The 27,415-nt window shown below is 36.5% G+C and overlaps 1 protein-coding gene across 1 annotated transcript in view; it reads right to left on the bottom strand.

Moving 5' to 3' along the window:
- The window catches only part of SEMA3A (semaphorin 3A), a 323,208-nt gene that overhangs the window by 119,366 nt on the left and 176,427 nt on the right, over positions 1–27,415 (bottom strand). The window contains exon 5 of the mRNA XM_037066142.1: positions 11,078–11,197. Within this exon, the coding sequence (XP_036922037.1) occupies positions 11,078–11,197 (120 nt within the window). The remainder of the gene's footprint in view (positions 1–11,077; positions 11,198–27,415) is intronic.

The following is a 27,415-nucleotide window of genomic DNA, read 5'->3' as shown; positions in this document are numbered from 1 at the left end:
TGTTGAATCACTCATCTGAACACAAATTGTTACAGTATCAGTTGGGCATTGACTGTAGCTGCTGAGCAGAACTGTAGCTGTAAATCTGAGGAACCCTATACATAAACACCTCCATTATATCCTGTTGTTCCCTCACATCTATTTATTAAAATCTCTTTTCTGGAAATCTGGTTTTATTATAGCATCTTTTCTTTTCACTTTAGTGCTATTTTACAACGCCATGCCGATTCACATCACCAGTCTTTGCTGTTTCTTCCTCTCCACTTCCCACCCTGTCCAAAATGACTCCTGCTATGATGCTGGTCCGGTCCCCCCTTCACAAGGCTGCCACGGACTACTCTGACTGCTGCCTTGCTGCACCTCGGGATCTCTCTTTTTGTTCCTTATAATTCTTATTGTACTTAGAGTCAGTGCAGTGAAACACACCTTAGCAACTTACATAATGATATGTCTTTGTGACTTGCTCTAATTGCATACGTCAGCTTTCACAGTGAGACTGTTCAAGATTTATAAGGGTAGGTCCATCCCACATGAAAAGTGCAAGTGCTTTCATGAGAGCTGCATGAATCTGAAGCAGAGAGTCCAGATTTTTATATAAACAAAACTATGACATCATATTTATCTTTTCAATGTTCCAGAACAATAGTGAGTGCTTTCCTTTTCTCTCAGAAATAAAGACCTTCACGTGTATTTATATTTCAGTGAATGGCAACAGAGAGCATATAATGTTTGAAATTTTACCATAAGATATCTGAAAAGTTATCATAATGTTAAAATTGTTACACAATTATAAAACATTTTGTTCTCCTCCACCCTCTTGAAGTTCAATGTGTACCATGTCTAGGAATCCTGGGGCTCTTCTCCAGTTGATTCAATGGGTGGATCTCATTAGGTTTTTGTGACACTGTTTTAATGGGTAAATGTAAAACAGTTTAAGTGACGTTATAAGCAACAACATTTGATTGCATAAATGAAATCGTAAATACCTTGCACAAATGTCACTATAGATAAGAGGCATCCTGCATTTCATATTTGCCCTGCCTTCTATGCCTGAGCTGTTCCACACTGTAGCACTAGCCACACGAGGCTATCGAGGGGGCAAAATTAGCTAGACTTAATTGAGTTGAGCTATAAGTATAGAGCACACTCAAAATTTCCATGGTAGTACAAAAAATAATGTAAATGTCATTGACAATTTTGTATTGATTATAAACTGAAATGGTCACATTCTGCATATAATGAGTTAGATATGTTACTGAAATTAATTTCACTGATTTATTTTTACTCTTTCTAGTGTGGCTACTAGAGTAATTATAATTATAGCTGTGCCTTGAATTATACTTCTGTTAGAACTGTTCTATAAAACCCTAATGTAGAATTCAAGATGCTAATGTAGGGTAAGAAGGTCCGTGTGTAACTATTATAACAGGCTCTTCTATTTACTTGCCTTAAGAGAGCTTCTTGATTCATTTCTACTTAATATTTCCACCTTAAAATATGTGTTGTATCCATTTTTAAAACCTCAGGTTAGCTGGTTTTAGTTTGGGGAGATAATAATTGATGTGTTCTAAGTGCATGAGACATTCTCAGGTAGGGGAAGAGCAGTATTAAAACCATGTAGATCATCCATGTGAAGCCTGGAGGAGCTGAATGTCCTGGGGAGCCCTAGGCCAGAGGTCGTTACACTAGGGCAAGGGAAGTGTCCCTAGACGTGGACATAGGGAACAAGCGACACCTCCTGCTTAAAAAGCACCACAAGGTATCTTCTTAGTGGGTCGCCAGAATTACCTTACTTTGTATATTTTCTAATAGTACCTACATTTCTAGAATTGTAAATCAAACTATGTGTACATACTTATTGGTTAAAATTAAGTGCCAACAAAGCTGGAAAACATATACAATTAAAGTTAGCAATAGTAATACAGTGTGACTGACAATGATGTTGTTGTCTATGCTGAAAAGCAAACATCTCACAATATTAACATGGTTCTAGTGACTAGAAGCTGCAGACTTGAGGGCTGGCAGTCCTAGCTTCCTCTGTGCTCTGGGATGATTTCATTCCCTAGCCACTTTTTTCTGCACGAACCACAGCAGCATCTTAATTCATTCAGCCCAATGTGACCTTGCTTTGGCCTTTACTTGGCAGGACAGCAGCATTTGCTTATGGAGTCAACCATTGTTTCTTTCTCACTAGTTCAAGAAAACTAAAGGAATATTCTTGGCACTCACATGATCATAACCTCAAGCCAAAAAAAAAAAGACACTGAGGTCTTCAGATTTTACATGATCTATAGTTACCCAAGTAATTTAGCATATACTTATATAATTTTTCAGATTATCATCAAAGTGAACTATCATGGTTTTTTTAAATTTGAATTTATTGGGGTGACATTAAAATTATACAGCCTTCAGGTATACAATTCTACAATACATCATGTGTATTCTACTAAGAACATTTCAATCCACCTTTTGGGAAATCTCATTCTACCCAGCGAGTTGGTCTCAACTGAGATTTTTAGCAGCTTTTTCTGAAGGTATATTTCCCTAAGGCTGAGCTGCTCGGTTTAGACTAACACCCCACTGGGGCTCAAGTAGGGCCACCAGAGTGGACTTGGGTATTATACATCCACTAGCCCTCGAGGCCAGGATGAATGCTGCTAGTCTTGTTCCATCCAAGAGCTCTCACTCAGGCAGGCTGCGGCCAAGACTTCCTATTCTGTATGTCTAGCAGGTATCTGTGGGGCTGTCGAACCACCCAGCCCACAGCCCCAACCCGCACAACTACACACTTCCCAAGCACAAACTCACAGGCAGGGCTTTGAAACTACTACTAAGGATGAGAAGCATTTTTCTAATTGAAATACTTCATTTTCACACCCTCCCAGGGTGTGATCCAAGCATGGGATCAATGCCCACATTCAGGTAAAGCCTGGTTGGCTCCTTCCATCAATGTTCTGCTCCTCCTTTACCTGTCTAATTGTACCAATTCTGGTTCCATCATGAATTGTTTAGAATAACAACTTTTCTAACATTTCAGTGGCTATTGCCTTAACTACAAAAACGCTCAGCCAAAGATTTGACATTACACTTTTTTTTTTGGCTGAATGGATTTTTATTTATTATTTATTTTTTTAAAANTTCAGGTAAAGCCTGGTTGGCTCCTTCCATCAATGTTCTGCTCCTCCTTTACCTGTCTAATTGTACCAATTCTGGTTCCATCATGAATTGTTTAGAATAACAACTTTTCTAACATTTCAGTGGCTATTGCCTTAACTACAAAAACGCTCAGCCAAAGCTTTGACATTACACTTTTTTTTATTTTGAATGGATTTTTATTTATTATTTATTATTTTAAAAATATATTTAATTATTTTCAAGTACAGTTTTCTGTCTATTACTCCCATCCTACCCCACCCGCCCCGTGCTCCCCCCTCCCTCCCATTTCCACCCTTCTCAGTTGTTGTCCATGTATCCTTTATATTTGTTCCTCTAAATTCCTCCTCTATTTCCACTGAAATTCCCGCCCCCCCCCCATTCCTTCTGGTCACTGTCAGCCTGTTCTCTATTTCTGTGTCTTTGGTTATATTTTGCTTGCTTGTTTGTTTTGTTGTTTAGCTTCCTGTTAAAGGTGAGATCGTATGGTATTTGTCCTTCAACCTCTGGCTTATTTCACTCAGCATAATGCTTTCCAGTTCCATCCATGTTGTTACAAAAGTTAGGAGCTCCTTCTTTCTTTCTGCAGCATAGAATTCCATTATGTATATGTACCATAGTTTTTTGATCCATTCATTTACTGATGGGCACCTAGGTTGCTTCCAACACTTGGCTATTGTAAATTGTGCTGCTATGACCATTGGGGTGCATATGTTCTTTGGGATTGGTGAGATTGTATCCTTAGGGTTCTTAGGATACAATCCTAGCAGTGGAGTTGCTGGGTCAAAAGGCAGGTCCAATTTTAGTTTTCTGAGAAAATTTCATACTGTTTTCCATAATGGTTGTACCAGTCTACAATCCCACCAACAGTGGACCAGAGTCCCCTATTCCCCACACCCTCTCCAACATTTGTTGTTTATTGCTTTGTTTATGATAGCCATTCGCACTGGTGTAAAGTGATATCTCATTGTGGTTTTAATTTGAATCTCTCTGATAGCAAAAAGCCCTGGACCAGATGGTTTCACAGGAGAATTCTACAAAGCATTAAAGGAAGAGCTAACCCCTATTCTTTACAGACTATTCCAAAAAATCCAAAATGATGGGAAACTCCTCAACTCTTTTTATGAAGCCAGCATCATCCTAATTCCAAAACCAGATAGAGACACAACAAAGAAAGAAAACTTCAGGCCAATATCACTGATGAACATAGACGCTAAAATCCTCAATAAAATATTGGCAAATCGCGTCCAACAATACACCAAAACGATCATACACCACGACCAAGTGGGATTCATCCCAGGGATGCAAGGATGGTTCAATATCCGCAAATCAGTAAATGTAATACACCACATAAACAAAAGCAACCACAAAAACCACATGGCCATATCAATAGATGTGGAAAAAGCTTTTGATAAGGTACAACACCCATTTATAATAAAGGTACTCAGCAAAGTGGGACTAGAGGGAGCATTCCTCAATATAATAAAGGCCATATATGAAAGACCTACAGCCAACATCATACTCAATGGGCAAAAACTAAAATCTTTTCCACTAAGATCAGGAACAAGACAAGATTGTCCACTTTCACCACTTCTATTTAATACAGTATTGGAAGTTTTAGTCTCAGTGATCAGGCAAGAAAAGGAAATAAAATACATTCAAATTGGAAAGGAGGAAACAAAACTGTCATTGTTTGCAGATGACATGATAGTGTACATGGAAAATCCTATAGACTCTACCAAAAAAACTGCTCAAACTAATAAATGAATTTGGCAAAACAGTGGGTTATGAAGTCAATATCCAGAAATCAAAGGTATTTTTGTATACTAACAATGAACTATCATGTTTTAAATTAAATCTGCAAGATAGCTTGCTGATGCCGATTTGAAGCACATAGCAAGAGAAGGCAAATGTATTTTGATTTGCAGAAATTCAGTCCAAGTTTATCCTGTTATTTTTATGTTTCTTGTGTATCAAACTAACACCTTTCTTCTTGCCTCTAAATCCAAGCTATACTTCTCCTATCTTAAACTTTGGTTTCAACGGAAGTAATATAGGCAAGGAGACAAAAAATAGAGGAAAGAAAACACAGAACTAGAGTTCAAGTGCACAGAAAGGGTCATAATGGAAGACAGAGAACAAATAAGATGAAAAAGGACCAACAGGGGAGCAAGCAATGGGTTTTTGTGTCTTGTAAGAGGTAATGTTGATAAGAAATTAAAGTTTTTATGGGTAGAAATTTCCTCTTAAAAGAGATTATATGGGGGAATGAGTGTTGAGGTATCTAAGAGGGCACAGTAAAAGAAGACGTAAGTTTGGGAGGTAAGCTCCAGTGATAGGCTAGCTCCAGTGAAAGTAAGATTATTGATCTAGATAATTCATGATAAAGAGAAAGAAAATACATTGGCTAATGGCTGTATATGATTTAGTCCTTATATCTATATTGATGTGTTGTGAATAAAGGTGCTATTCAGAAATTGAGTACCATACATAAATCATTTTAAATAAATAATTAATAATAATATCATTGTAATAATATATCCTTTATAAAGTTGTTTAATTTTTCTCTGAATTATTTTTCTGGCAATAGGTAAACCAGATCTGCTAAAACATGAAATTAAATATCCTATGAGTTCAGAACTGAATGTGAACACATCTATTTTTGTCTCTTATTGTTCTTAGAAATAAAATACTGTGAGAAAAAAAGGTTTTTACAACTGAACCAAATAAGTAGTATAGGGTAAAAGGACGTTAATCTCATAACTATGGTGTTTATGTATCAAATATTCAGGAAAAACAAGTTTATTAAGCACAATAACTTGTACAGGTCCACTTTCCAACATGATGCAAGTATTGAAAGATAAGAAAATCCTAGAAACCATTATGGAGTTACTCTACCCACATTTGGCTCAGGTTGGTAATGCAAATGAGGGATATACTGCCTCTGGGAAATAATGAGTAGTCAAAAAGAAATCACCAAGGAATCCTGACAGTTCCCATCTAGGTTAGCCTACCAGAAAGTAAATCCGTTCCAATGTAGGATCTGAGAAAGATCAAAAGATGTCATTTACTCAAAACAAAACAAACATTGCTTTGCCAACATATCTAATTTTTTTAGCTTGAGTATTTCCTCATATAAATAAACTTGTGTCTATTGGGCTAAATAATATAAAATATTGAGAGATAAGTCAATTAGAAGATGTTAAATTAAATGCACAGATTAGTCAACAGAACACTAGCTACCACTTAAAGAGCATAGGCCAAGGGGACTGGTAGTAAAAGCATTTGATTCAAAGTTTCACATAAAAGCAAGCTCTTATTCTTGGTGGAAGGGGAGAACCTGACAAAACACTGCATTTTATATGTAGATATATTGGTTGTCATTGTAGAAATGACGTTGCAGATAGCCATTAAGCTTCACTGCATTTCTTAACGTCCTCTTGGTTCAATCATAAATTGAGGTCATGAGATTATGAGAGTATTTATAGAGTTAATATTTTCCAGCTCTCATTTGAGTCCATCTTTCTTTAGATTTCCTGCTCAGTACACATAAGAGGCCTATTTGGAATCAGAGAAAACATCCAGAGACTTCTTGGAAAAGCTATACTTGTCCTAAATCCACACATTTTTTTAAGAGATGTAAGTTTGAAAGAGAAATACTATATATCATAAGCCACTTGGGACTATTTTCTCTCTTAAGGATGACTTACAATTTTCATTTGAGTGGCATGGATGCTAACAGCTTAAACTCAAAACTCATCTGAACTCTAGCTCTGAATCATTCCTTCCATGAATTCTGAATGTATTTTTATGATAAACACATACATGTGTATGAAGTATGTGACCTCACGGGCAGTTATCTGCAGTGTCAAGTACTATTGGCAGATACCCAAGAATTGATTGACACACATCTTATGGAACTGGAGTTAATTAATATGTCTACCAATTCCCCAAAGTACTACAGGAAACAGAATATCTGTTTAATACAGCAATCAATGACATACTGTGTGTGGTCAGAGGGTATTCACTATACAGCAAGAGTAGGTTTGGAAGGTAAGTACTGCTGTTAAAATGCGAGGAAAGTAAACTAAGGTCTGCTTAAAGAATAAATGAGCAGACTATTTTGCAAACTGCTTATCATTTTAAAAGGAATTGTTAATTTCCTCCAAGAGGATATGAAGTTTTTAAATGACAAAGAAAGTTTTGATTTACTTTAAAAGTGATATTGTTATTTTGGTGACTATTGGCTACCTGGAATAGTAGCCCATAAGGCCATTTTTTAACAATGAGTGTCAACAGTCCCAGGAAATCAATGTAAGACAAGTTATTTTAAAGAAAGAACACTGTAAAAAAGAAAAATGAATGTTAAAACTGAATGTCCACCTTGAATTAATTTTGGTGTATGGTGTAAGTTGGTGCTCGAGTTTCATTTTTTTGCATGTAGCTGTCCAGTTCTCCCAACACCATTTGTTGAAGAAGGACCTATGCACCCCGATGTTCATAGCAGCACAATTTGGGATAGCCAAGAGTTGGAAGCAACCTAGATGCCCATCGGTAAATGACTGGATCAAAAAGCTATGGTACATTTACACAATGGAATTCTATGCTGCAGAAAGGAAGAAGGAACTACTACCCTTTGCAACATCATGGATGGAACTGGAAAGCATTATGCTGAGCAAAATAAGCCAGGCGGTGAAAGACAAATACCATATGATCTCACTGTTAACAGGAATCTAAACAAACAAGCAAGCAAAATATGACCAATGACACTCAAATAAGGAACAGGCTGACAGGGTCCAGAGGGGAGAGGGGAGAGAATCATAGGGGTAAAGGGGAAGGACTCACATGAACGAGTATAAAGGACACATGGACAATAACTAAGGTAGGGGGCAGAAATGGGAGGGAGGTGGGGAGCACTGTGGGGGGACAGGGCTGGGAACATAAGACAGAAAACTGTACTTGAACAAGAATTAAATTTAAAATTAAGTTTTAATAAGAACAAAAATTAAAAAAAACTGAATGTCCATTAAAGTCATGACAAAGCAAAATATCCTTTTTTGTATGATAAAATTATTTAAAATACATAAGGGCTAGACAGAGTTTAAAGGAAACTATTTCATTATTTTACATAGTGTGAGGCAGGTAATGGCAGAATGCACATGTTATTTCTAAATAGAAGCTAGGACAAAAATGTGTCCTGTTCTCACCTGAAAAACCATCCTTGCAAATAAGGTGCTGAATTCAAACTTCATGAAAGATTATGAACTCTAATCTAAAATTCCTGCCCTTGGTCTGATTGCTATTTTATTTCTTACTCTTCCAATCCTTCCATTTCCGTTATCTTTTCCCTAATGGTATGAAGCACCCATTGTCTGTTTTACCAAACTCCACAAACAGCGTAACTGTTTAAGTCCAAGGGTAGTATCATAAGTACCAGCATACATCAATTTAAAACAGATTCTCTCTTAAGGAAGCTTAAGCATTGAAAATTAAATTTTATGTCATCTAGACAAACTATCTTGATAATTTTTTCCAGGAATTCTGAGATAGACTGTCTAGACTACTCTATATATCCTAGGTAATTGAATAAGCATCTTCTTGCCAAATCCTAAACAGTGCGCAGCAGTACTTCCCAATATATAGTTGCCACACAAATAAAGACCACCAATCTTCTTAAAGAAGACCTCTCTCAAAGGGTCTGCGATTCAGAATGTTAGAAAAATACCTGCACCACAATATCCCACATCAAAGAAGATCACATGGGATATTTATACATCTATCTCAATCAAATAAGTGACCTCCTCCATTTGCCCGAGTAAATGGCCTGGCTTCAGAACCTGTGTGTTTCCATCACCCCACCTACCCATAAGTCAGCAGTGAGTAATTAATTGATGAGTTGAGAAGGAACATGTTGTGAACTGTACAAAATAGTAACTTCAAAAACAAAACAAAATGGACATTTTTGGGAAAAAGAAAAAATATGGCAACAATATATGGTATTTAACTTAAGGTCATCTAAGCTTCAAATTTAAAAATGAAGGAAAACAAGACAAGGTTAGAATCACCTGGCAAGAGTGAGAGCAGAAAGCTATCATTCACAGACTCTGATGAAGTGAAGGTGATGTTTAAGCACTAACATGAAAAAGTGCAATGTCTCTCAGCCTTGAGATGCAGGTTTATATTTCAAAAATTATAACTGACATTTTCAGCACCTACAATGCTTTAGACAATGTTCGACTCTCATAACAATGGCATTAGGTATGGGCTGTTCTCTACTATTTTCTAGATTAGAAACAGAGACACGGAGAAAAAGATTAGCTTGCTCCATTTCAAGCATCTAGTATTGACTGAGGTTGGACAAAAGCCTGCAGTCGGAGGCCAGAGGACATGCTTTTAACAAGGATGGGATTAGAACTGCTTGAGTTTCTATAGCGAAAATGTCAATGGGTCGGCCCCGCTAGGAGGGTTGGAAGGAAGTGGGAGGCGAATAGTCAACCTCTCACTTAAAATATATGAATACTGAAGATCAAAGAGGATTTGTTTAGTTTTGTTTCACATATTGTGAGACAGAGTCTCAGAAAGGTTAAATAACTATTGCAGTGCTCCACAGCTAGTACATTGCAGAACAAGATCAAAGTCAGATGTGACAACAAAGCCCATGTCTTTTCCACCAACCTGTGCTAGGAGCTCGGCTCCCCTGACGCCATTGCTTGACAGCGTGATGCCTGGGAGATGCAAGAGGTGCTATATAATATTAGGGAATTCTCTAGAGTTATCTCCAGAATAAAAAAAACAACAATGAAACAATCTACTCAGGTTTGTGTTCCAAGGCGCCCGACTATTAAAAATGTCTGATAAGGAGGCAAAGAGGGAGGGATTTATCCAGAGGTTGCTAAAAAGTTGTGTACAAAGTCTCCAGAACCATGTGTAAGAAATAATTTCTAAAACAGTGTCAGGACATCATTTTGATTCCTAAGTCTTTGGGTTGAAAAAACACATTTGTGTTGATTTCGGACCTCTTAAGAAAATGTAGAGTCTGGAGTTTAAGTTATACAGAAGTGGCTCACATGTAAATTATATTTTATCTTTAGGGTTTCAGAAACATTCTGGGAACAAATCCTTCATTTGTTGAGTATTCCGGAATTCCGGTTTGGAAGAAAATTCTGTCACAAATGATTTTCTCACTGCATGCACACTTTTATCCTAAGCATTTTGAGGCAGAAATAAAAGGGCTTATAATCAAAGCCTAGTGGTAAGCCCAGTTCATGAAACTGCTTTTAATATTACTAACTTTTTTTCTGTAAATACTCCCCTAATTTCAACTTCCACTTCCATTTACCTAATTTTAATCTCCTCACTAAAATTTCTGACTAGAACATCCTTTAAGGAATCAGATACATGAAGGAAACATTTTTTTCCCATTTCACTAAAATAGCAGCCCAAACTATAAAAGCATCACTTAGCTGAGCACACATGTAACTAATTTAGATAGCGCAGGAGAGCAGATCCCTGTGCACGTGTATGGCATCTTTTTCATCCCTAGGCAGAAGAAAACAACTGGGGTGGCAGACACTTCTGACTGAGGATGGAAATGGAGGGGGAAGCTGGCACTCTCCAAATGAAGGAGAAAACACTGAGCATTCAGACTGCTGACATCTGCCGCACATGCAAAATGGATCTGACTCTGTAATCCAGGGCGCAAGCAAGTGCTTTCTTCCTTCCTTCCTCCTGTTCCATCGTTATTGTGGAGTGATGGTCTCATTGTTTTTGCATTCACAGATTAAAATTAATAACAGCCTCTGAATTTGAAGTAGGTCTCACTGAATAGTGAACCAGCCGCTGAATGACCTGAAGAGATGAGTGGTGAAGCATCTGAATAGGAAAGGGTCACGGGCAAACGCTATTTTTTGAAAGCCAGCTTTACCTCAGGGTGATGTCCAATTTCGATGTAGGTGCAAATTGGATGAAAAGCCCCCGTTCCGCAGGCGTACAAGTGTGTCTGATTGTAAGCCGTAAGCACCTTGATGAAATTAGCACATTCTCTCTGTAAGACAAAAGGAAGGCCAGAGGGATTTAGCACTCAGCGTGACTGAGGTATCCTCTAGGGTGCTAAGTATGACTGAACAGATTTTTGTGTGTCTGTTTTTACAGCATTTTTAGGACTTATTATTCTATTGTTTGCTCATATCAAATGAACGAAAAACACAGAAATTCTTACTTTTTGGAGGGCTAAATAAAATGTTTTCTTTCACTAACTCTTTTAATGAAATTATTTGTAATTCATTCAAAGGTAAAGTTATAGATAACCAATAATCAAAGGTGCCTTTTCAAGAAATGAGAACAGCAAATTATTTGGCTAAAATAGTAGTTAAATAGTACAGTGGTAAAAATTTGTTTGTAAAAGTCAACTTTGAATTTCTTTTTAGAAAGGAAAACAAAAATAAAAGATAATATAAACTTCTCTTCAAATATGAAGCTTACAAATCAGTAGTAACCATGATGCTGACTTCTGAAGTTCAAATTGACCTTGAACTTCAAAAGCGCTGCTTGATAGTGAGCTCTAAGGACTCCAAAAAGTTAGAGCCGCCTCCCCCTGAAAATATTGTATTACCCTCAAAGAAAATGTGGGCATATTTAAGATGAGATAAAGAGGATGTTAGAGTTTGGAGTATCTGAAGGCTAAAGGGTGTTTTGCAGATGGGGTATAATTAAAAAAGACTTCTCAGAGGTTCATGGACATAATGAACCCATCCATGGAATGCCTGCCCAATGAGCTGTGGCTCCCCCAGGTAACGAACAATTACCGATGAGAAAATTCTAGTCATATCTTATTATTTATACAAGTTCATACATTCTTGGCATTTTATTTTCTGAATAAGGGATCACAAAAACTATATTCTTTCTATAGACACATATTCTGCCATGCATAATGCATGCTCACATATTTGGCCTGAACTTTCAGTAAAAAAACTTTTATTTTAATTTTTTAATTAAAATCTTTATTTATATTTAGATACTTGTTTTGTATTATAAAGAAATTTTAGCATTCATTTTTGATGTATTATGGTACAAGAAATTTTATGTAACAAATAATTACAAAACATAGAACAGATACAAAGTACAAACAATTTTATGTACTGGTAATGAATTTACAATATTTACACATCATAGAAGACCAAGAATTCTTTGTCACTGTCAATATTACAAGCATTGTCTTCTTCAGTATATACATTACTGGTATAATCTGAAGAGTCACTTTCCTCCTCTCAGTAAATTTCATCATCCTCAGTTCCATCCATAGCATTGCTGATGCTATATTTTTTAAACAATTTCACAACCACTTCCTTCTAGACACTGTTCCACAATCTTAGGATCCAATCACAAAAGTGGACTATGGATGATTTCCTTTTTATTTTATTTTATTTTTTTAAAGATTTTTATTTATTTATTTTTAGAGAGGGGAAGGGAGGGAGAAAAAGAGAGAGAGAGAGAAACATCAATGTGTGGTTGCCTCTACTGTAGTCCCCACTGGGGGCCTGGCCCGCAACCCAGGCATGTGCCCTGACTGGAAATTGAACCTGCAACCATTTGGTTCGCAGCCCACGCTCAATCCACTGAGCTACACCAGCCAGGGCAATGCTTTCCTATAAAAAAAATACATTTTATTGATTATGCTATTATGGTTGTCCCATTTCTCCCCCTTCATTCCCCTCCACCCTGTATACCTCCTCCCCCACCATTCCCCCTTTTAGTTCATGCCCATGTGTCATAAGTTCTTTAGCTTCTACATTTCCCATACTACTCTTGCCCTCCCCCTGTCTATTTTCTCCCCACTGTCTATGCTACTTATTCTTTGTACCTTCTTCCCATCCCTCCTCCTCCCACTCCCCTGTTGCTAACCCTCCATCTGATCTCCATTTCTGTGGCTCTGCTCCTGTTTTAGGTGTTTGCTTAGTTTGCTTTTGTTCTAGGTGTGGTTGTTAATAACTGTGAGTTTGCTGTCCTTTCACTGTTCATATTTTTTATCTTCTTTTTCTTAGTTAAATCCCTTTAACATTTCATATGATAAGGGCTTGGTGATGATGAACTCCTTGAACTTGACCTTATCTGAGAAGCGCTTTATCTGTCCTTCCATTCTAAATGAAAGTTTTGCTGGATAAAGCAATCTTGGCTGTAGGTCTTTGGATTTCATGACTTGGAATACTTCTTTCCAGCCCCTTCTTGCTTGTAAGGTCTCTTTTGAGAAATCAGCTGACAGTCTCATGGACACTCCTTTGTAGGTGACTGGCCTCTTATCTCTTGCTGCTTCTAGAATTCTCTCCTTCATTTTAATCTTGGCTAATGTAATGATGATGTGCCTTGGTGTGTTCCTCCTTGGATCCACCTTCTTTGAGACTCTCTGAGCTTCCTGGACTTCCTGAAAGTCTATTGCTTTTGCCAGATTGGATGCTTTCTTGATCCTGCCTGTAGGTGTCAAATCTTTACCACGCTGTGTACTCTTCATTCTTTAGGGCTTTAAAGGGCTTGCTTACTGACATATTAAGAGGTTGCAGTTGGCTGCTGAGCCCAGCAGGTGGGCATGCCTGGTGGGCATGAAAACCCATCAAATTGGGTTTTCAAGTCCACTGCGATTGCTTTTGCACTTTGCATAACATGGACTTTGAAGTGATCAAAAACAAGCAAAATTGTTGTGTTAAGTAATCCTGTAGGCCTTCACAACCAGACTTTATTAAACATGATTTTTATGCCTTCTTCATCCATCTATTCTTTTTCATGAACATGGACAATAACTCCACTTGGCATTTTTCTTTTGGAAATGTTTTTCTTTTAAAGATGACCATAGGGAGTAGCTTTGCCCCCCTACACAACAGGCCAAAAGAGTGAAATGTGTTTTCTCATGACCATTTGTTTTAACAGCCACGGCCTTTGCTCCTTTGATGCCACAGTTCTGTTGGATGGCACATCAAATGTGAATTGGACCTCATCCCTACTGGCGATTGGGACAGCTCAGAGTTGTAAGTCTTTTGAAGATTGGTAACATGAAATGAAACTCCAAAACTTGATTCTCATAGGCTGCTGGAAGTTTGGGGGCAAGTTTCATTCACATCCTCACACTCAAACCTTTTCTCCTCATGGGATTAAAGCACCATTTAGGTGTCCCTGAGAAACCATCCTTGTTTTTTTTTTATTTATTTATCTTTAGAGGGGAAGGAGAGAGGGAGAGAAACATCAATGTATGGTTGCCTTTTGTGCGTCCCCTGCTGGGAGTTGGCCTGCAGGGAACCCGCCTGCAACCCAGGCATGTGCCCTGACTGGGAATCGAACCGCGATCCTCTGGTTCGCAGGCCTGCGCTCAATCCACTGAGCTACACCAGCCAGGGCTTCCATCCTTGTTTTTTTTTTTTTTTTTTCTTGTGCAATTCTTTTATATTCTTCTTGTATCATCCTGGTCAAAGCAGAGATCCTGGTTTGACACTGCTCCAGAATCCAGGTCTTTACCTCCTGCTCCACTTCTGGCCTTTTGGGAGGTCTCCCTATCATTGCCTTCTTCTGTCAAGGCATCTGAAAAAGCTTTTCTTCCTTTTGCCCCACCATCTGCTGACACTCTCCAGGGAAGGAGGTCCAAAGTGTCTCTTGGCAGCTCTGTTGCCATGCTTTTTAGCATATTTAATACCTTTTAGCTTAAAGTTTGCAGTGTGCAAAAGCTGTTACAACATTTTCCAAGGGATTTTCCAATAGCCGGCCTAAAGTGCACAAAGAGAAATGTTGTGCACTGTCCACACTATGGTAATGAAGTCAGCATCACCTGTGTTATCAAGTGGATAACAATGGGCACCATCTACCTTACTTCGTGGGTAAAAATGGGCATCATCTACCTCACTCTGTGGATAAAAATATGTTGCTCTTGCCCTGGCTGGCATAGCTCAGTGGATTGAGCGTGGGCCTGTGAATCAGACGATCGTGGTTCAATTCCCAGTCAGGGCACATACCTGGGTTGCAGGCCGGTTCCTTGAAGGCTAACTACCAGCAGGGGACTCACAAAAGGCAACCATACATTGATGTTTCTATCCCTCTCTCCTTCCCCTCTAAAGATAAATAAATAAATAAAATCTTAAAAAAAGAGTATTTAGTTCAATCTTTAAAAAAAAAAAAATATGTTGCTCTTCATTGCATTTTGCTGAATTGTTGGCCCAAACTGTGTTCACTGAAAGTTTGTCATAAGTTCAGCAAAGCTGATTATCCAGGGTATCCCAGGGTACTGAGGGTACTATTTTGTACATAGATATCATTACTGCTTTCTAGAGTTACACTATTAATGCATAAATATAAATAAAAGGATTAAAAACATGTATATAGATATGGAATTAGTACTACTTATGTATAATGCACATCCTAAATTTCCCTAAAAAATCTGGGCAAAAACTACACATTATACACAGTAAATTATGGTATTGTATTCTATATGCAAATCCAATGGAGGAAAATAATTTTCTATTACCCATATTCAGGAAAGATTTGAGGGAAAATGTCAGATATTCATAATATAAATGGGATAAGTTTATTGTCAAAAAATCCCAACCAAGAAATACTCAATTTTTGCAAAACATTTGAAATAGATGAATCTATATTAACATTGTAAGAAGAAAACCTTAAACTCTCCAAATAGCTTAAAAAATATTATGGCCTACTCTCAAATCACAAATCTTAAAAATTGAATACATGTAAGTAGAAAATAGAAAATATGAGTTCATCATGGAATGTATATCTATTTTGAAAATATCTGAATATCCATATGATAAAATTATACCAAATATCATCTTTTATTGATTATACACTTTCCTCATTACTTGATTGTTTTTCCCTATAAACATTTGGAATTAAGAGCCAGATGTATAATAAGAAGTGCAGATAAAGACCAAAGGCAGACTACAGTACCAGCAGGGTGGGAAGCACAGTGGAGCCCAGGTTGGTCCTGGCACCTCTACCTGGGTGACAGTCCTCAAGTCACTCTCCGTGACTCACAAAGGGAAAGCTCAGAATGCACTGGGGCTTGTATAGCAAGTGGTGACTATATGACTGAGGTGTTACAATAATTTAAGTACATTTCCATGTGCCATCTCTATTCTGTGTTTACATCTGATCATACTGGGCTTAATTCTATTCTTTCCCTAAAAAGGGCGGCAGACAACCAAACTTGATTAAAATAACTGATTTTTATTTTATTTTTTTCCTTTTTTTGGTCATTTTTTATTTAATTATTTTTAAATACAGTTTTTTGCCTTTTACTCCCATCCCAGCCCACCCCCGCATGCTCCCCACCTCCCCACCTCCCTCTCCTATCCACCCCCCTTAGTTGTTGTCCATGTGTCCTTTATACTAGTTCCTGTAAATCCTTCCCCTTTTCCCCCTGAAATTCCCTCCCCTCTCCCCTCTGGTCGCTGTCCCCCTGTTCTCTATTTCAGTATCTTTGTTTTTATTTTGCTTGCTTGTTTGTTTTGTTGTTTAGCTTCCTGTTAAAGGTGAGATCATATGGTATTTGTCTTTCACCGCCTGGCTTATTTCACTCAGCATAATGCTTTTCAGTTCCATCCATGCTGTTGTGAAAGGGTAGGAGCTCATTCTTTTTTTCTGCTGTGTAGAATTCCATTGTGTATATGTACCATAATTTTTTGATCCATTCATTTACTGATGAGCTCCTAGGTTGCTTCCAACTCTTGGCTATTGTAAATTGTGGGGAAGCAAAGCTTCCATTTAAAATGGAAAGGCAGATAAAGTGCTCCCCAGATAAGGTCAAGTTAAAGAGTTCATCATCACTAAGCCCTTATTATATGAAATGTTAAAAAGATTTATCTAAGAAAAAGGAGATAGGTTCTTTTGGATTGGTATTTTAGGGTTCTTAGGATATAATTCCAGCAGTGGAATTGCTGGGTCAAAAGGCAGGTCCATTTTTGGTTTTCTGAGAAAATTCCATACTGTTTTCCATGATGGTTGTGCCAGTCTTCAATCCCACCAAAAGTGAACTAGGGTCCCCCTTTCCCCACAATTTACAATAAAATAACTGATTTTTAAATTCAAAATATTGCTTCCCGACATCACTGACTTTTCTAGGATAAAACTTGAGGATGTCCTATAAATATATTGCCCTAAAAATGAACTACAGAAATTTCGAGTTATGACTCCTTATGATTTCTTAACATGTGCTGAGTAGTTTAGGAGAGTAACTACTAAAAACATGTCATTTCTCATGCTGTGTTTTATGCTACTAAGATCCTGATTTTTACTTTTGTCTGATAAAGCATTATAACATATAAAACCAAGCTCTGAAATGAACTGATTTTTCAAGTTGCTATAAAGAAAAATTTCCTCAGGTAAAGGGTACATGGAGTTCAGCCATGTTTCACTTTGAACATGGTACATCTTAAGCAAAACTGCGAAACTGATACAACTTAACTCTAAGACTCTTAGCAACAAAGTTCCCATTTTGTAACAGTTACTCCTCTTTCCCCAAGAGAGCGGGGCATAGATGCTTGGGCAGAGGAAAGAGGTTGTGGGAAGGGAAACAGCCGATAAACTGATTTACAAAAGAAGCATTCATGGGTCTTACCCAAAGGACTTACTTATACTTTTAAGAAAATTCAGTAGTTTGCAAAGAATTCATTTTCAGGAAACCGTTTTATTGCATCACTTTCTTGGAAACGTGTAGGTGGCCACACACTCTGCTTTTGTATAAAGATAGTCATCACTGATTGTGGGTTGATTCAAGATTATAAATAACCAGTTCCATCACCATATGTTGAAACCAAGAAATTGGCTGCATGTATATTGGTAAGCAAATGGATATCCTGATAAATAATAGTCGTAGTCCCAGATGGATGTTTTGTTCATTTCATAAAAGAACAGGATTACAGTTTCTCTGCCATGCTTTTAAAGACCATTCATGCAATTTTGCATTCTCTAATCCTATTAGTAATACCTAGATGAATCTTAGAAATTTAAGAATAAGCTGTAATTCTTCATAATAAAAAAATAAAAGGAAGGAAATTCCTTACAAACACAAATATTTGTGACCACAAATGAAGGCCGGTGTCACCTCAGTAACTGCTTTTGAATCCTAAAATCATAGAATTCATGGGTTCTTATCTCTTATAGATTCAATAACTAATTGGCAAAAGTTAATGGCTGAAAAATTCTTGGGCTTCTTGAAAACTATGGAAGAGTCACACTGAATATGATCATTTTAATGTGTTCTCTATTAGCTGTCAAAGAAGAACTTCTATAGCATGACGGCTATTCCTCTACAGAGCAGCTGGAAAAAAAATTGACTTCAGAACTAGAGCTGTGAAATCTGGCAAATGCTGCACACCATCCTCACGGCCGGGGAGGCTGATACCAGCGTCTATCTGTGCTGCAGACCAGCCAGACCCACCCTGCTGGCCTGAGGCCTGGAACGATCCCTTTCATTTCCCCCTGAACTCTCTCAGTTGGCAGCAGGTTGTATTGTTCCCATGCCCAGGGGCTAGCTCAATGTTATTTTGAAGTGAAGGCTGATGCAAATAAAATGGAGAGAAATTTCCTGGGTTTATAGTATGTTAAGACGGAAATAAAACAAATAAACTGAATTAAATACTTTCAAAATTGGTTCAAATAGCTTCGAGAAAATTCACCAGCAATAATGGAGGAGGAAACAGTGAATTAAAAGAACTAGATGGAAAAAAAAACCCAAACTTGAAAGAGACATTGGTAAGGATTTGTTCTGTAAACCGAAAACCTACATAAAAGAGTATTAATCCTATATTTCGTTTGCCTTCATTCTTTAGCTTATTGCTGCCAAGGTTTCTGACTGTTCCAAAACAGGATATTCATTTTATTTGGAAGCAGCCTGGACATTCCATCATAAAAGAAGGAAGCGTGGCAAAAAGAGGAAACACACTTCACACATTTCTGTTCTGGGGAGACAGAAGAGGAGTGTTCCTGACCTTTTCCTGAACCGTGACGATCCTTAAACCTCAGAATGTAATGTACTTTTTGGCATTAAACAACTGCACTGCTTTGCTCAGCACTGGCGGATTTACAACGTAATAAAGAGAATGTAATCAGTTCAAAATGAATTCATTTTCAAACCTTGATCCTTTTTGGAATTTAAGTTGATATACACAGACAAGCTTAGCAACAAGTTGGCTTCCCAAGAGTCAGGCAACCACACTGATGTTTAACTTCACTGAAATGCACTCCAGACCCACAGCATTATAAACTGTTAACTTAGCCTAGAAGTAAAACTAAAGGCAGTTATGAAGCAGTAAATCCCAGGGCCACACCTGAGGAGCAAGGATTCAGCATCCTCAGCGACAAACTGTTTACACTTATTTTTTTAAAGGGTTTCTAGTGCTTTCAGATCAAATGTGTAGTTTCAGAGGAATTACACATAGAGATACTAGCCTGGAAAAATAAATTAGAAAGAAAATGTCTACCCCCTGAAAATGATATAGGAGCCAAATGCACAGAGCTTCAAAAACAAACATCACAAATATGTAGCACTGATTAGCCTGCATTACACAGTCTTTTCCCGGATGGTTACAAAAATAAAGTCCACCCATCTGTCAAAACAACTGCTCCATGCATGGAAATTAAAAGAGAATTGAGGTGTTTTTAACTAACTTCCGATAATTACACTTTTCACAAAAGAATATAATTTACCTCCAATTCCAATTACCTCCTTCCAGGTTCTTAAATTATGGACGGAACAGTGAAATTTTACTACAAATAAAGGAAAAAGGAGAGAAGACTGTGAAGATGAACAATCTCTATTCAAATATATTCAGTTCATGATTAAACATAACAACTTGTTTTGGTTCAAATACAAATTAGCCCAAAATGAAGAGATACAGCACTCATTGCCTTAGGTCAATGAACATTCATTTAAAAAGAAAAAAAAAATCTATAGCCCATCTGCAGTTTGTGCAGAAATATTTTAATGTATAATCTAGCAGCTGGGAAAGCCTTTCCCTATCACGATGGGTAGATTCATTTCTGCATGGAAATCCATTAATAAGCTTAATTCCTGAAGTTAATCTGTTGACTTTCTTTTTCTCTGGTCAATTTATTTGGCAAGCAAACTAGATACTAGCATCTTCATGCCAAAGCAGTAATCCGTGGGATTGTTCCTGTCACTCACTTCGTCCTCCTATTTAAGTTGCCCCAAACTTATCTAACAGTAATGTTTTGTGCCTTTTTCTCTCAACTCTGTGCTGACATCAGATCATCCATAATCATGTCTTCCTAATACCTCAGCATTTACTAAAGAATGTTAGAAATCTCTTCCTCAAAGGGAGATAACTAGTAAAACTAAGATTTAATTGTCTTCTAATTATAATATTAGCTATCTAATCTTGAATTTGTAACCTGAGGTTTTTAAACATCTGCCATATGAAATAGTGAGTGGGCTGTTTAGTCTATTTGGGAGATAGGTTTACCTTCACTATTTAGAAAGATGGTATAATAAAATCAATTTATAATAATAAACTTCCCATGTTAATACTTTGTTTTGTTTTCTTTGAATGTCAGATGATTTTTTTAAAAAATCTGAATAAACCAGGATAGCAAACTTGGCATAATTTCATGGCTAGTTATTTAAATAAGTATGTCTATTCATATTAATTGAACTATATAATCTTTAAACCAATGCTAATTAGACAATAAATTTAAAGTGGCTTGAACAATGTGATAAATTAAATAAAGGCTCTTGCACCAAGCTACCAAATCATTTTACTTAAATGTTTCTCGTTTGACTGTTTTTTCACTTCCAGATGAACTATTTGTTTTGAAGTTCTAGAAATACTGCTTAATATTTTATAAATATTTTTCTTGCAAATTATTTGAAACTTTCAAACTTGGTTAAATTTATGATACACATAGCCGCTATAGACCATGATATTAGCAAAAGTCGCCCAATGTAATTCTCTTCTATTTAAAGAAGCTTTGAACAATTTTCACTTTGAAATTACTTATGGACCAGGGAAGTTGATGATATCTAATTCTGGTTTATATTTTCTTTTATATTGTGCCATCTGTCTAATTATCACATTTGTACTGTTTACTGGCTTTATCTGATTATAGGTGGTTTATAACACGTACTTAGCATACTGTGTTTTACATCCAATTTTTTTCTTTTAAGATTTTTTGTTTATTTATTTATAATTAGACAGAGGGAAAAGGAGGAGAGAGGGAGAGAAACATCACTGTATGGTTGCCTCTCCTGTGCCCCCTACTGGGAACTGGCCTGCAGCCCAGGCATGTGCCCTGACTGGGAATCGAACCAGTGATCCTTTTGTTTGCAGGCCTGCACTCAATCCACTGAGCCACATCAGCCAGCACTGTATCCTGCTTTTTTTACTACTGTTGAAAACTGCAGCAAACATAAATATGTAAAAATTAAATGATATAAATAAAACTTTCAGAAAATTTCTTGATGCCTTGTGGACATAAAAAGTGGCTTTTTATTGCTTTATTTCCAAATCAAATTGAGCAGTTTGGGTTAAAAAGTTAACCAAAGCTTATTTGCCTTGAGTCATTGAGAGAGTCATATCTAAGAAAAATATTTCTAGAGTTCTTGTTAAATCTACATTATAATGGTTAGAGTATCCTCAGAAAGAAGCGTAATTTTATTCATGAAGATTATCAAGTACATAAAGAAACAAAATACCAGTGACAACTACTAGAAACTACATATCACATAGACTTGGAACAATCTGCTAACCATGCTGTGAGACAACATTGGCCGAAATCCTGGTCCCAGAGGAACTGTCCAAATCATTCCAATGAAGCTTACGGAGTAAAAAAATCTTACTGCACTCTAAAAAGTATGTATATTGATGTGTGGGTGAAATATGGTGTCCCATCAAATCTAAATAATAATTTGTCAATGACAAATAGTTGCATTTAATTTTAGCCATTTAACAGTATGATTGAAATTTCTAATAAAAAAGAACACAATCAAAATATCTAAGCCTCTGAGAGTGTTTATATAATGTCTCTATCATAAGTGCTGGACTAAATACTTGCAAATATAAACTGAAAATGCATTTAAATTTTAATGCAGAATCAAAAGATTTCTAAAAAAATTAAGTTTGTATGTATGTGACCTGATCCATGGCAGTTCAGACACAATGAGTACCAATGCCCTTCATTGTATCAGTAGAACATGTAAGTTAAAATATGAATAAAACTTAGTTCCTAATGCAATTTTAATGCTAAAGCTTCATTTCCCATGTATCTCTTACCTGAGATACAAATGGGTTCATCCAATTGCTTTGAAATGTGTATCTTGTGTCCAAATATGAGTTACACAAATGAGCTGATAAAAATAATGCATTTAGAACAATACCAAGCATATATAGCAAGTTTTCAATAAATGTTGAAACTAGTTATTATTACCACTACTACTTCTGAATGCCAAATTAAAACTGTAATCCTTTTGTTTACTTTCCCTGAAATTTACCCCCGAGCAGCAATACATCTGCATGTGTGTGCACCTGAAAACCTGTGCTTATTTCTCTGATATTTAAAAGACAAGGTATTCACTGGCCTTTATCAAAAAAAAAAGTTGTCTGTATATCTGAAGTGTCATCAAATCTCATTATGGGAGTCACATTTAAAAATGAATAAACTGACCATAGTCTTTCATTTGTGAGAGCACCTACTGTGTCTCTGAAAATCAATTGTAATCAATGCTGTCCAGAACTGTAAAGCATCTGATTTTTGCCTTAGTTGTAAGATAAGTTGCCCTGGCATAGTTTCATGGACTCTGGCAGAAGATACAGGTCTCCTGGGTTAGAGATAAAAGACTTTTATTACTCACAGAAACAGCAGTATTCATAGCGTTAACACATCTCATGCCAATTCTCCAAGCTTCAATTCCCCCTGGGCAGTGAAAAGAGCCATGTGACACCAGCAAATGCATTGGGCTGGTTTATATAAGAGGAACCCTGGGTTGAGAGAATCTGAGTGTTTCCTAGTAGTCAAACACATACTGGATCTTGAGGGAGATGTTATGTTCATCATACTGGACTGTAAGCACACCTACCCTTTGCACCGATGGAGACACTATCTCTACTTCTCAAGGCTGTTTGCAAACCAGTCATTTGCTTTATAGGGAGACACTACCTTCCAAGTCCCTTCCCTGCACAAATGTCTCTAAAAATATTCTGCAAAATAGACAGCTAATCCCTTTTTTCACCAGATGTGCAGAAGCGTGAGAGACTCATGAAAAGTCTTCTCCCAATAATTATACTGTAAATAGGGTTTAGAGATTTAACAAAAACATAATTTTTGTAGATTATAAGGTAATTCAAACTATCCATTTAATAAATTGTTATGTTCCTTGAAGTCTCTAAGATAAAAAAATATTAAACTCATTCTCAACTTTGACTTTTGAAAAAGTAAATGAAATTCAAGGACTAACATGCATTTTGGATGCTCTGCAGATGCATAGATAGCTTTAAAGTCTCAATTGCATTTACTCGGCAAAAATTAGTATTGAGGGCCTGCAATTTGAGCCAGAATATTTTGACAAACATGTTATAATATATCATAGCATTAAAATTGAATAACAACTAAAGACAAACATATAAAAATAAATCCCTCAAGAATTTCAAAAATGTCCCAAAATTCAGGTGCATGATACTTCACTTTGAAATGTCTCCAACAATGGGGATGTTATGAGAATCAAATTTTTTGTTCATCTCAGATGGTTGAAATTTTGATTTCCAGTGATATTCAAAATATTTCTGACAGTCATACGGTTGCCATTTGGTTTTATTGAAACAGTGCAAAGAGAGATGGTTTAATAGGATAAACAAAGAAGATTCAGAAAGCTATTGATTCAAAACAGATCCTTTTAACAGTTTAGCATGTATTCAGTTTTCATTTGCAAACCAGGGTCAAGGAAGTTAATCCCTCAATAGAAATGTTATTGTGAATAACAAAGTGGATTTTTTAAATATTCTATTTCTTTATTTTCAGAGAGAGGGGAAGGGAAGGAGAGAGGGAGAGAAATATCAATGTGTGGTTGCCTCTCATGTGTCCCCCACTGGGAACTGGCCTTCAACCCAGGCATGTGCCCTGACTGGGAATCGAACCTCGATCCTTTGCTTCACAGGCCCGTGCTCAATCCACTGAGATACCCCAGCCAGGGCAACAAAGTGGATTTTAAGCACCAGAAAAATAGGAAAAAAATGAAAGTAAATTGGATAATAGCAGTCAGAATAGATATATGTGGATTGCATTCATTTCCTTATTCTGGGTCTCTGTCCAATAATGTTATATATTTTTAAAAAATTACAACTCTCAAGTAACAACAATGGAAAAGTTCATGAGCAGTTCACTCCTCTAGTATAGAAATGCCATAACAATGTATAGATTTAGAGCCTACACCACCAAGAAAAGAAGACATAATGGTATATATCCTGCATATTCACTTCTGCAAGAGGAAAAATGAAATTTATATTAATGTTATTGTCAGAAATGTCATCAGCAGCCTCAGCCCCAGACACATTTATGTGCTCTCTCTCTCTCTAGAGAGAGGGAATATCAAGCAATTGTCTCAGGCTGCAGATTCCCTCTTTACCACAAAGGCCATCTTTGTGGAACAACTGCTCGAATTCCAGTTGCTGACTTAACATATGTGTTTGACACAAAGCTGAGCCATGAGAAATGATGGTTTGTACTTTCCCTGCTGCCTGGAAGAATGCAGAGAGTGTTCAATTTTCTGTATGATGTTACACTCAGTGACACATTCTTCACCCACTCTCAAGGTACGTAATATTAAACAGTGTCTTTGCCCGGCTTTCCTTAATGTATTTATTATTGTATCCTTGCATCTGAATCTAATTCTGAGAAGATAGTGGTTTTCCCAGGACTGGTTGTTTAAAGAAGTTTTATTTCCAGAGGGCTTCATGAGAGAACACTAAAGCCAGAAGGGAAAAGGTGAACTCAGCTTCTAGAAACCAAGGAGAGCACTGAAGGAGGTCATTAGTTTACTTTTCTATTATTGTTCAGGTCAGTTCCTATTTTGGTTACAATACTGTCTTGGAGTCCCAATGGCTGCAAAAACCACTCAAGCCTCATTCTTGTGGGTTTCAGCATTACAAAAGCTCTTTGAAAGGAATTATTGTCCACAAGTCACAGCTGACTATTATTTACTCAAGATAGAGTTCAGAATTTCCATGTGTCACTTCAAAAATCAGGGGTTGAATGAAAATTATGAAAACACTCTTTACCTAAGGGGTTCTTTCTTTCTCAATGGTTATTTAAGAAATTATTGGTAAAATACTAATGTTATTTATGTTTGAAAGTTTATTAGGAAAGAAATGTTGTAAATCCTGGGGAGTCAACCAACAGCTATTCTAAAATCATATAAGAAAGAAATGAAAGAAAAACGGGTCTATATATGAAGTCTGAAAGGATTCAGTGGCATGTATTCTATTTAAATAAAATGGATATTTAGAAGTACATAAATGGTGTTACCTAAAAACTAAAATACATTTTAATAAAGTAAATTCCAAATGTATAAAACACATTTTGAATACCAGGCCAATAAAAAGCAGCATTAAAGCAATAAGATGGGTTTCTAGAAAAACAGTAGAAAACGCATTTTGCTATTTGAACATAGTTTCTTTCATGTTTGAACATAGCTGATTGTAGAGGAATACCACGTATTTTTTCTTGAACTAAAATATCTAAAAATTGTTGTCTCTTCCTTTTATTAAATGAGTGTCAACAAAGAGAACTTAAAATCCACAATAATTAAATTGACAATGCACAATATAAATGAATAACTGCAACATAAACATTTTATCATATTACATTAATTAGTTGATTTTGAAAAGCTTAGTATGGCTAATATTCTCATACAATTAAACTTTCAAAAGTCCATTTCTCAGTGGACACATAATTATCTCTCTCTACCATAACGTGTGAAACACCATGTATAAGTTTTCAGAATCTTTATTATGTGTTATGAAATGATGTCTTATTTCCTTTTAATTTAGTTTTGTATACTAGTTACATATTTGCCTTATGGTTTTGGAGTAGTTTCTACTTTTAAGTAATTTCTCAAAATTGTGACATATGTATATTCCATTTAATGGATGAGATACAAAAGCCCCCCAAAAGCTAAGGTACTTGCTCAAGGACAATGAGTATCTGGGGGCATCAGCAGACTGTCCTTGACTTCTCTGGACTCCTACTTCATATTTACTCCTTTCCAATAGTCCCCATGTATTCATCATTTGGGATAGTACAACATTTGATAAAGTGCACTTATTTTTTTGTCCAATTTCATATAAACACAAAAATGTTTACTGTAGTATGAAGGTTACTGTGATTTATAATCACTATATATAAAATGGGATTTTCAAAGATGAATTTCCCATGCTTGCTGCTATGAAATGAATCAGGATGGTGAACACTTGTGCTCTGTGCAACTTTATCTGCCTTCCTTCACCTGCAGCCAGCATGGCTATGAGATTGATGCATCTTTTTCCATGAACTCGATTCTATCTAAATCATTCTAAGCATTCACACACATACTTCATTTTGTTGAGATTTGCTTTATGGTGCTTCACAAATGTTGCATTCTTTTACAGATTGAAAGCAAGACCATCCATCAGTAAATAATAAAAACATTACCACTCTATTGCAATACTTGCTTTATTACGGTGGTGTGCAACTGAACCCAAAGTATCTGTAAGATATGCCTGCGCGTCATTTTAGGCAACTGCTACCAATCAATCAAGTTGTCCCTTGAATACGTCAATCTATCTATTTACACATATACAGGTTGATTTATGTCTTTTGGTGCATAGGATAAATTTCTTGCAAATTCTAACATATAGACAAAACTTTTAAACTATTTACTTTTTCTTTAGACATCCAAAAATGTGTGATAGAGCATAAAATAATACAAATTATATTTTAAGTGCTGGATTTTTTTGTTCATTGATTTAAGTGATTATAACCACCTTTCATAATCTGTGCCGATACTTAGCTACACCTAAAACCAGTAGCCCACTTAACTGCACTGCTAAAGTTTACCTCAGGAACAATGGCCTCATTTTTTACAACAGTAAAGACATTGTAGGAATTGCTTACCATTCACCTTTTGTTTTGCAGTAACCAGGACAATGCTGTTATATAGTCATTTATTTTTTGTAATTAATAAATTATATATGTTTCGAGTATGTTACATAGACATTTCTCAATCCAT

This window comes from Sturnira hondurensis, unplaced genomic scaffold (genome assembly GCF_014824575.4).
Source record: "Sturnira hondurensis isolate 20B ecotype Veracruz unplaced genomic scaffold, ASM1482457v3 Scaffold0016462, whole genome shotgun sequence".
NCBI classification, from domain to species: Eukaryota; Metazoa; Chordata; class Mammalia; order Chiroptera; family Phyllostomidae; genus Sturnira; species Sturnira hondurensis.
Note: the sequence above shows the minus strand (reverse complement) of the source record. Positions and strands in the feature narration are given on the sequence as shown.